Source organism: Bison bison, unplaced genomic scaffold (assembly GCF_000754665.1).
Source record: "Bison bison bison isolate TAMUID 2011002044 unplaced genomic scaffold, Bison_UMD1.0 scf7180017864490, whole genome shotgun sequence".
Taxonomy (NCBI): Eukaryota; Metazoa; Chordata; class Mammalia; order Artiodactyla; family Bovidae; genus Bison; species Bison bison.
In genome coordinates, this window is record NW_011495049.1 from 6883529 (window position 1) to 6895704 (window position 12176).

Consider the following 12176-nt stretch of genomic DNA (forward strand, 5'->3'; position numbering starts at 1 on the left):
CTTCTCCATCTTTGGCTGCAAAGAATATAATCAATCTGATTTTGGTGTTGACCATCTGGTGATGTCCATGTATAGAGCCTTCTCTTGGGTTGTTGGAAGAGGGTGTTTATTACTCTGAACAGCTTTATAAATGTCTTTTTGAGTGCTTGTGTATCTTCCTAGATTTCTAAAAGGGGAATCACTGTGTCATGTAGACCAGTATATGGGCTGTTTAGCTTCAGTAAACATTTCCAAATTGCTGTCCATGTTCTTTCCAACATGCTATTTAAGCAAACTTTTAAACTTTTTGATAGTATGATAAATGTAAAAAGTTATTCCTTAAAAATTATTCCTTCAGAAATATTCACAATTAATTTTTTTTTTCCCTTATGTGACTATGAGGAATAGCTTGTAGGTCCCTTGGAAAATGCTGCTGATTTCATTTTCCTTTCTCTGATAAATACTTTTTGGCCTTTGTGTATATAATATACTTATGTCCTTTGCCTATTTTTCCATTGTTTTGATGGTCCTAATAAGTATGAGCACTACTTCTTTGTTATATGCCTTTTCATTTTGTGTTTGGTGACTGCTTTTAATAACAGAGGTTTTAAAAATTTAATCAAATATGTTAGTCTTCTCCTGTATGATTTATATTTTTATATTGCTTATTCTATCTTATCAATAAGTTATTCCCTACCTTCATGTCATTAAGTTGTTCTTCCATGTTTTCCTCTAAAAGATTGCTTGCGTTTCATATTTTTTTCTTTCATCCATCTGGATTGATTTAAAGGCTGTGAGATTCCAGTCTGACTCTTATTATGTGGGTACCCAGTTATCCCACCATTGTTTATTGAGCGTGGCGTCTTTTCTGCTTGTTTGTGATCCTAACTCTCACATGTCTCACAGGCCAGTATAGGTTTGTGTCCAGGCTTGCTGTTACTTCTCTGTTTACCTGTTCCTAAAGCAATGCTGCACTTTTAATTACTATAGCTTTACAAAGTCTCCTCTCCCAGCTCATTCTTCAAAGTTGAATTGACTTAACTCTATCAAATAAATTTCAGAATTAACTTCCACAGTTGTACTGCATGTAGGTTAATTTGTGAGAATGTATTCATTTCCTTTTGAAGATAACTTTAATTGAAACATAACATACAGAATTAGGTACAAATCTTAAGTGTACAGCTTAATGAATTTTCACAAAGTGTACCCATGTAAGTATCCAAAACCAGGTCAAGAAACAGAAGAATAGTAAGGGAAGGAACACATTCTAAAATCCCCACTTGGGAGGGAGGGCCTCCCATTAACTCCTTCCCCTCTAAAGGGTAACCACTCTCCTAATTTCTTTTACCAACGAATAATAATTTGGTTATTTTTGTTCTCGTTTTTGAGCTGTATATAATAGAAACATACAATATGTATTCTTTGTGTCTGGCTTCTTTGATTCAACATTGGTTTTATGTGATTCATCCTTTTTTTTGCATATTGCTTATTTATATGGTCATAGAGAATTTCATTGTATAAATATATAACTTTTCTGTTCTATTGATAAACATTTGAGTTACTTCCAATTTAGTACTGTTATGAAAGTATTGCTGTGAACATTCTTTTACATGTTTTTTTTTTTTTAAATGTACATCATGTACATTTCTGTTGGACATGTACCTAGGAGCAGAATTGTTCAGATATGTCTACTTTCAGCTTTAGTAGACTCTACCAAGCAGTTTTCCAAAATAGTTTTCAATTTACTCCCCTAATAACAGTATCTAAAAATTCTAGTTGTCCTACATCTTTGCCAAAGCTTAATACTGACAGTTTTTGGTTTTAACTGTAGCCATTAAGTAAAGTAACGTTGTCTCCCTGATTTGGTTTGTGTTTTCTTAATGATTTAAAGTATACTGTCATCTTACTGATCATTTGTGGGTTTTTGTGTTGTCATTTAAAATTTTTTTTCCTCTACCATTTTTCTTGAAGTTTGTCCTTCTTTTGGTTTGTGGGAGTTCATTATGTACACTGCATCCAAGTCTTTGGGAAATATATAGTACGTATATCATATATTCTGTGATTTTGTATTCTCTTAATGACATCTTTTGATCAATGTTGTTGTTTAGTCGCTAAGTCACGTCCATCTCTTTGTGACCCCATGGACTGCAGCATGCCAGGCTCCCCTGTCCTCTACTATCTCCCGGAGTTTGCTCAAGTTCATGTTCATTGAGTCAGTGATGCTGTCTAACCCATCTTATCCTCTGCCGTCCTCCCCTCCTTTTACCTTCAGGCTTTCCCAGCGTCAGTCTTTTCCAATGAGTTGGTTCTTTGCATCAGGTGGCCAGAGTGTTGGAGCTTCAGCTTTAGCATCAGTCCTTCCAGTGAATATTCAGGGCTGATTTCCTTTAGAATTGACTGGTTTGATCTCCTCGCAGTCCAAGGGACTCTCAAGTGTCTTCTCTAACATCACACTTCAAAAGCATCAAGCCTTCAAAAGCTTTTATAAATTTATTTTAAAAGAAACCTTGTTTTCACTGTTTACCTTTTTCAGTTTCTTTCAATAATATTTTGTAGTTTTCTCTGTAGAAGTCTTGTTCATTGTATTAGGTTTATTCCTAGATATTTGATTTCTTTTGATATTGTGGTAAATTAGATCATTTAAAAAATTTCCAGTTACTTGTTGGTAAAATGTAGAAATAATGTTGGCATTTGAATACTGAACTTGTACCTAAAGCGCTTGCTCATTTCATTTGTAGATTCTAATAATTTTCATAGATCACTTTAGATTTTCTGGTAACATAGTAATGACATATAGGAGTAATGACAGTTTCATTATTCTCTTTTTAATCCTTATACCTTTTATTTCCTTTTCCTGCATTTTTAAAAGTGAATGGATGTTTAATTTATTTTGTTAATGTTATTTTATTGTTATTTATAATGTTAATTTATTTTGTTAACTGCCTTTTGAATATTAAACCACCTTGTTTCCCTCAAAAATTCTAAATGGTTTATATATCTTTGGATTGTCTTACTAATATTTTATTGAGGAGTCTTGTGTATGTATTTGTGGATAAAGTTGACTTGTAAGTTTTCTTTCTTGTAATGCTCTTGGTCAGGTTTTGGTGTCAAGATCATGGTGGCTTTCAGAAATGATTTGGGAAGAGTTCCCTATTGTTCTATTCTCTAGAATAGTTTTTGTAAGATTGATACTATTTTTTTCTATTTTGTTTTTCAGTCGCTCAGTCGTGTCCAAGTCTTTCCGACCCCATGGACTACAGCACGCCAGGCTTCCCTGTCCTTAGTGGGAAAGTTATCTCAGTTTGAGTTTTTCTTGTTGAAGGACTTTTAATTATAGATTTAAAATCTTTAATATATACTGGATTATTTTCTATTTATTATATTATTTTTTATCAATTTTTTAAAAGAACTCTGCTCATTTAATCTGAATTTTCAAAGCATTTCATATGCCAAATGTTTGTTTATAATAGGTTTATTATTTTTTAATGTCTGTAGAAAAATTAAAAAATGTTTGCTCACAAGTTGTGTCATTCAGGGCTTCCTTGGTGGCTCAGACAGTAAAGAATCTGCCTGCAATGTGGGGACTCTACCCTGGGTTGGCTAGAGCTCCTGGAGAAAGGGTTGGCAACCCACTAGAGTATTCTTGCCTGGAGAATTCCATGGACAGAGGAGCCTGGGGGGCCTACAGTCCATGGGGTTGCAAAGAGTCAGACACAACTGAGAAACTAACACTTTCACTTTTACAACTTAGAGATGGAATAGGTTTACTTTTTATCCCCTCAATTATAAGGCTTTATAATGCTTTAATCTGATACCCCCATTATTTGCATGAGGCATCTCAACTCCTCTTGGCTCTTCTCTATTTTTTTCTTTCCTTATCATTGATAATTATTCTTTTCACCCCTGTCATACCTTTTGGTTCCTCATAACTTCTCATTTACGGTCCCCAGTGTTGTGTAGCTTCATTCTGCCTTTCTTATCAACCTCTCCTCTGGTTATCAATAGATTGATCCTTTCCATGGTTCTTGGGGCTTCTCCAGTGGCTCAGTGGTAAAGAATCTGCCTGCAGTGCAGGAGCCACAGGAGACACGGGTTCCCTCTGTGCATCAGGAAGATCCCCAGAGGAGGGCATGGCAACCCACTCCAGTATTCTTGCCTGGAAAATCCTATGAACAGAGGAGCCTTGTGGGCTATATATAGTCCATGGGGGCTCAAAGAGTCAGACACGACTGAAATGACTGAGCATGCACGCACGCACTCCATGGTTCTCAATTTCAACTCCCAAGAGATGATTTGATGAGCCTAGTTTCAGAAGACGTTTATGTCTTCTCTTAGGCTGTTGGTCAGTTATGGATCGGCTACTCTTGACCAGGCAGGTATAGCCAAGGGCGTTGTGTTCACATAATAAAGCACGTGGATGCCTAAGGCTGACTCCTCTGTAGAGGACTGCAGTTGGATGGTTTTTCTTAGGATATACTTGGCAAGTACTAGAATTGTTTAATACAGGTAAATTCTAGAAATTAAATCACAGCAAGCATTGCAGCTTTTCTGCCTTTTTCACTTATTCTGGTGAAATGCCAGTAAGTAATTAAATGTTGATAAAATTGATACCTAGAATTTGGTATTATCAATCTCTTTACTGTCTATATTAAAATCTGTAACTAAAAATATCATGTGCTACCAATTCAGATTAGGCCTTCTGCAGTTAGATAAATAATACCTGTGATTTGGACATATGGAAATTGATAGATTTTAAATGTAAGTAATATAAAAGACACTCATAAGCAGATTAATGATTATTTAAAGAGAAAACCATAGGGGTTATCTCATCTAGGTTGATTCTTGTTATTTCCTTTTTTATACTCCGAAACAACCTTGTGCACTGCTGAGAATTCACTGTTCTGTAATATCACAGTTCAAATTGAAAACAGAGAGCTTCTTTCCCTTTGTGATGCTTAATGGGTGACATTTAAATACCACAGCATAATCTTTGCCTAATACATTCCCATTTATGGAATAAATTATAGATATTATATAGAACCCCCTCTGGTACAATAAGTGAAATTGCTTTTTAATTTTCTAGGGGGACTCGGAGAGAGTAATGATAATTACCGGACCAAACATGGGTGGAAAAAGCTCGTATATAAAACAAGTTGCATTGATTACTGTCATGGCTCAGATTGGCTCCTATGTACCTGCAGAGGAAGCCACAATTGGAATCGTGGATGGCATTTTCACAAGGTAAAAACACGAATTCTATTTGGATATATTTCTGGCAATAAATCAAGACCACATTGTCACATGAATTTTCTTACGTACATATTTAATTGAACAGATTTGCTGTATAGGATTTTGCTATTTAGAATTTAGGAGTTTAAAGAAATCACTTCATCATGAAACTAATATCAGAAGAGACCTAGGAGATCATTTTGTCCAGTAGTTTCCAAGTTATTTTTAGTTACTGAGCTCTTTCTTTAAAGGAAATCATGTGTAGAAGATCAATCAGAAGTAGAGAGCTTGGAGACTTGGTTTCTAGGCTCTGTAGAGAAGTCTGCTATCCATGTTTTATTGGTGGTCTACCTTCCCTGTTTTATAGATGGGGAACTGAGAACAGACTGGAAAAGGCACTGGCCCAAAATAATTTAATTCATATTCGTTTTTGCTTTAAGGACATAACATGAGGCTAAGACTTACCCTCAACATATAAACCTAAATTGTAGGCCATATTTGGAATATAGGTGAAATATCCTGGTCTCATGGGTTAAGATTCATAGTTTAATCTACTTATTCAGATTTATGAGTTCTTAAAGTATTATTTATACTTCCTACACTTAATTTTTAGAAAAAAGTAAATATACTCTATAGCACATAGTCAAAGTATGTCTGTAGAGTATCTGATTTATTTTCCTGCTTATTTAATATTTGACCCTTGAACACATTAGAATATATCACATGCTAATATTCATGTATTTGAATAGACATTAGAATACTTTAAAATTTGGTCTTATATCTAAGAATGAGCAAAAACAAAGCAACTTAAATTCTGTTTTATGCCATATCACCAAACAGATGTTATTTTGATTTCCATATATTTGTAAATTAACTAGGCCTCCCTGATAGCTCAGTTGGTAAAGAATCCGCCTGCAATGCAGGAGACCTCGGTTCAATTCCTGGGTCGGGAAGATCCCCTGCAGAAGGGATAGGCTACCCACTCCAGTATTCTGGCCTAGAGGATTCCATGGACTGCATAGTCCTTGGGGTCACAAAGAGTTGGACACAACTGTCTTTCACTTTAAAGAAATTTAAAAAATCTTTCTTTAGTTTTTAAAATTATAATTAATTTTCTGTTTCCTATATAGATATTTTTATTTTGGTTACATTATTAGGGAGAGTGACAGAGAAGTTTTATTAGGAGAAAAAAGATGTAAAGAAAGGAAAATAAAAAGAAAGAGGAAAAAATATCTTGGTCCATGTAAGGTAACTTGTCTGGAAGAAAATCTAGTTAGCAGAATATCAGGAGTATTTTTATACACAAGTAATAGAAAAGAAAATAGGTTTTACTTTTCTCATTGAACAAAAAGGCCTGAAGTAGGTGGCCACTTCTGGTGCTTTAGTGGCTCTGCAGTTTTTTTGCCTTCTCCTGATAGTTGCAAGATACTTACTGTGAATCTAGACATCACGTTGATATTCGCATGAGGAAAAAGTGAAAAGGAATGCAAAGACTTCTCCTGTTTTCAGGAAGTCCATACCTTTTTGGAAGCTTCCCAGAAAGCTTTCACTTATATTTCACTAACCAGAACTGTGTCTCATGGCAATAATTATAAGGGAAACAAATTATGAATTGGTGATTTTGTCTGGTTTTATAATGGAGTTAGGTAAGGGACAGGGTGTTCAAGAATAGATTCAGAAGTAACCTGAAAATAGTTTCTATCACAAGGAATGAATTCAGTGATAACAACAACTAACCTTTATGATAATAACATATTTATAATATTAATATAATAACATTCTTATCAATGAATAGGCACTGTTCTGTGTACATAAAATATTTATATAAAGTACATTCAGTGAGAGCAAACATAAGCCTTCTGGAAAAGGACAACACATATTAATTTCAACAAACTTGGATATTTATCCATTCGTTTTCATTTGTTCATTCATCCAGCATATACTAACTTGACATCTAACATGACAAGCACTAGGAATACAAAGCAACCATAGTTTCTGTTCCCATGAAATTTCCTGATGGAGAAGATTAGCATAAACCAAAAAGTCATATAAAGAAATGTAAAATTACAGATATGACAAATCTACAAAGGTTGTGTACAAGAGGCTACGACTGCCTGTGGTACTGGGATCTGATCTGGTCAGGAAGGTCAGGGGAAGGCTCCCTTTAGCAAGTTTTGTATGTGTGAAGGAGGAGTTAAATTGAAGAAAGAGCATTTCAGACCAAGGAAGCAGCATGTGCAAAGTTCTTTCACATTAAAAACAACAACAACAACAACAACAACACGTAGACGACAGAGTGAATGGTTGCTCTCTAGGGGAGCATGCTTTTCAATGAAGGTATGAAGATGAAGAAAATAAGCAAGTTACACAGAGTGTAGGCCATGTTAGGAGTTTGTGTAAAAGCCATGGGAAACCACTGAAAGGCTTGGCACGATCACCTCTACACTGGCTGCAGTGCAGAAGATATGTGGAGAAAGGACACAGTTGATCAGACCAGTGTTATCAGTAGGCCCTTGCAGTGGCCTTGGTGAGAGGTATCAGTAGTTTGAACTGGGATGTAGTGTTAAAGTGGAAAGGAGTCATAATTGAAAGGCAGTTAGAAGATAAATCAACAGGACTTGATGACAGATAGGTATGAGGCTGAGATAAATAAGTGGTGTTTTCAGAGATGAGAGTAGTTTGTGCGTCTGGTTGGAGAATGGTGGCATTTACTGGAAGAGGATGATTTTTTTTTTTTTTCATGGATCCTGACTTTAGTTTTGTTTTTAATTTTATTGGAGTATAGTTGATTTACAGTGTTGTTAGTTTCAGGTGTACAGCAAAGTGCTTCAGTTACAGATACACACATATCCATTCTTCTTCAGATTCTTTAGCCATACAGGTTATTATTGAATCTTGAGTAGAGTTCCTTGTACTATATAGTAGGTCCTTGTTATAGATACACACATATCCATTCTTCTTCAGATTCTTTAGCCATGCAGGTTATTATTGAATCTTGAGTAGAGTTCCTTGTACTATATAGTAGGTCCTTGTTATAGGTTATTTATTTTATATATAGTAGTGTGTGTATGTTAATTCCAAGCTCCTAATTTGGGTGACATCTTGGTAGTTGTCTTCCTCTGCCTGGCTTACTTCACGTAGTATAATAATCTCTAGGTCCATCCATGGTGCTGCAGATGGCCTTATTTCATTCTTTTTGATGACTGAGTATTGACTTTATGTTTGTATGCAGTAGATAGAAACACTCTTAGACCTTAAGAAAGCTGTCATGTAGTCAGTTGAATATAAAATTTGAGTTCAGAGGGAGAGAGAAAAGGTAACAATATAGATTTGTTGTGAGACATCTTTGTGTAAGGTGGGGAGTGAAATCCTGGGTGTGGATGGGATCCTGTTGGCAGAGAGTATAGTGAAGAAGACAGTGTTCCAGGATTGAGCCTTAGAACTGCCAACATGTCATGGCTGAGTAAGAAGAATAAGCTTGAACAACCAACAGAGGAGGAGTAGCCAGAGAGGTAGGGGAAAACCAGGACATCACAGTATCGTGGGGGCATGGGGAAGAGGGCTTCAAGGAAGAAGTGGTCCACAGTAGTTGAATGAGATGAAGCCTCAGAAGTCCACCTTGGTTTTAGCAAAATGGATGTGACTAGTGACCTTTGCAAGAACCATTATGTCTGGGTGGTGGGAGGTTATAACTTTAACCCTCCAGTTATAGAAGGTTCAACAGTAAGTGAGAGGTTAGGAAATAGAGTTAGTAGACGACACTGGAGCAGATTGGCTGGGAAGAGGAGGTGAGAAATCCAGTAAGGGACTTGTTTTGTTTTTGACTGGTAGACTTGAACATGTTTAAGAGGGATGTCCAGTGGGGTATGTTTATGTCCATGAATTTATGATTCTAAAAAAAGATGCATTGGTCACCTTGGAGGGTATTAGAATGAATTCATGATATTTAAAATAAGAAGTCATTAGTCACTTTGGAGAATGAGAATTTAAAGATAAAGGGGAGAATCAAGCAGCTACCATGTCTTTCCAAAAAGATGATGAGAAGAATTTTCCCTTTATATCAGTATTCCAGCTAGCAAAGAGGGAATAGTGGAATTAGAATATAACCGTACACCCCCCCACTTTTTTTTTTCAATCCCTAATGTCATTATACATCTAGGCAATAATTAGAAATGGCAGCTAATGTCATGAAAAGAGAGACAACCAAACATTAGGTAAAAGTTTGTAACACAAGCTATGAAATCAGGGCAAACAAATCAAATCTGAATCTATTTGGATCTCTAGATCTGTCTGAAACATAGAGAGATACTGGTTTTTTATACTGCATGATTGAGCACAGCTTTAAAACACTAGTTAATTAGCAAACTTTTAACTGTGAATCAGTTAAAGAAGTAAAGAAATAAATAGATTATAAAGATTTAAACACATACATATAGAACATTCTCTTATGCTTTCCCTTTAAGTAGCTGTTGTTTCATGGACCTCAAGGTCATGCTTATATTGATAGAAGCAGTCTGCCATCGGCCCTGAGCATCTCTGCATGTACCTGCTAAGTATACCAAGAAAACCCGATTTCTCCCTACCTAAGCTTTTGTCAGGGGTGGACTTGCAGTAAGCAATATTGAGAGAAGAAGTGACATCTCCCCTCAATGAGAAAGCTGGCTTCTGTTTGTTGTACAAGTAGTCAGTCCTCAAGCTCAGTGTTTCTGCTGATTAACGACCCACTGCATGCACAGTAGCAGCATCCATGGTGAGCCCTTTGCCTTCTGCCTACGGGACAGAACAGCTGATGCAAACCAACATGGGTAATAAGTCCTTTGTCTCTGACTCAGGATTTTTGTGTCTTTTGACAGCACCCATGAAACGGGTGCTGGATTAACGTGACGTAAACAGAATAAAACCCAAGACTTTGGCCAGTACTGGATGGGTCACTAGGATTCTTTTATCTCTTGATAATATCAACCTAGACAGCGTATTAAAAAGCAGAGACATTACTTTGCCAACAAAGGTCCATCTAGTCAAAACTATGGTCTTTCTGGTAGACATGTATGGATATGAGAGTTGGACTATAAAGAAAGCTGAGCACTGAAGAATTGATGCTTTTGAACTGTGGTGTTGGAGAAGACTCTTGAGAGTCCCTTGGACTGTAAGGACATCCAACCAGTTCATTCTAAAAGAGATCAGTCCTGAATATTCATTGGAAGGACTGATGCTGAAGCTGAAGCTCCAATACTTTGGCCACCTGATGTGAAGAGCTGACTCATTGGAAAAGACCCTGATGCTGGGAAGGACTGAAGGCGGGAGGAGAAGGGAATGACAGGATGAGATGGCTAGATGGCATCACCGACTCACTGGACATGAGTTTGGGTAAACTCCGGGAGCTGGCGATGGACAGGGATGCCAGGGATGCCTGGCATGCTGCGGTCCATGGGTCGCAAAGTCTGACACGACTGAGTGACTGAACTGAACTGGATTGAAAGTGTAAGTAGATGGGTTAGTATCGGGAAAGGATGGAAGCTTTAGAGCCAGAAAATGCAGGTTTCCATACAAATTCACCAATTTCCTGACCATTCACTAGTTACTTCACCTAGGGCCTTGAAAGCAGTATGATGTCCTTTTATTTAAAGAAAAAAAAAAAAAAAAGATGTGTTATAATTGATTACAAATCCCACTTTTCCACTTAACAACCATGTGACCTTTACTAAATTACTTGACTTTTCAGTGTTTCAATTTTATCACCTATAAAAATGGAGATTATACTGTGTCGAGACTAGCTCGACAAGCAAGGTTTCCGAAAGCGCTATACAGCGAGAGAATGAGAAATGAGACACAAGAATTCAGAAAAAGGCGAGGATCAGGGAACCAACACCGCTCCAAGGTGAAGGCGCCGAAACTGAATCCAAGCCGGCTTTATTGTACTTTCAGCCATGAATGAAAGAATATGTGGGGTATTAAACTATAACTCATGTGGCCTTCAGGGCCAAAGAACAAAATGATCATTAACCATTGAGTAATTAGGAAACAGTAATCAATAACAAATCAGTAACTAAGACTAATATTCTTATCTATAGAGTTTCCACCAGATACGTAAAAGATGTGACTCTGAGACACCAGTTGAGAAACAGTCTCGGGTTGGTTTTCCGACCTCAGGATCATATCTTGTTTTCAAGATTATGAACTGTTCCCTCTGGACTTGTTCCAAGAGTCTCATGCCTTATAGCATCCAGTTTATCAATAATTCAGTTCAGTTCAGTCGCTCAGTTGTGTCCGACTCTTTGTGACCCCATGGACTGCAGCATGCCAGGCCTCCCTGTCCATCACCAACTCCTGGAGTGCACCCAAATCCATGTTCATTGAGTCGATGATGCCATCCAACCATCTCATCCTCTGTCATCCCCTTCTCCTCCTGCCCCCAATCCCTCCCAGCATCAGGGTCTTTTCCAATAAGTCAGCTCTTCGCATTAGGTGGCCAAAGTATTGGAGTTTCAGCCTCAACATCAGTCCTTCCAATGAACACCCAGGACTGATCTCTTTTAGGATGGACTGGTTAAATCTCCTTGCAGTCCAAGGGTATCTTAAGAGTCTTCTCCAACATCACAGTTCAAAAGCATCAATTCTTCTCCTCTCAGCTTTCTTTATAGTCCAACTCTCACATCCATACATGACCACTGGAAAAACCATAGACTTGACTAGATGGACCTTTATTGACAAAGTAATGTCTCTGCTTCTTAATACGCTATCTAGGTTGGTCATAACTTTCCTTCCAAGGAGTAAGCATCTTTTAATTTCATGGCTGCAGTCACCATCTGCAGTGATTTTGGAGCCCAGAAAAATAAAGTCAGCCACTGTTTCCACTGTTTCCCCATCTATCTGCCATGAAGTGATAGGACCAGATGCCATGATCTGCGTTTTCTGAATGTTGAGCTTTAAGCCAACTTTTTCACTGTCCTCTTTCACCTTCATCAAGA

General features: G+C 37.2%; 1 protein-coding gene across 3 annotated transcripts in view; it reads left to right on the forward strand.

Annotated features, from left to right (window-relative positions):
- Nucleotides 1-12176, forward strand: part of MSH3 (mutS homolog 3) — a 185987-nt gene that overhangs the window by 142985 nt on the left and 30826 nt on the right. For all 3 annotated transcript variants that reach the window (XM_010863368.1, XM_010863367.1, XM_010863366.1), the window contains exon 20: nucleotides 5063-5220. In XM_010863368.1, the coding sequence (XP_010861670.1) occupies nucleotides 5063-5220 (158 nt within the window). The remainder of the gene's footprint in view (nucleotides 1-5062; nucleotides 5221-12176) is intronic.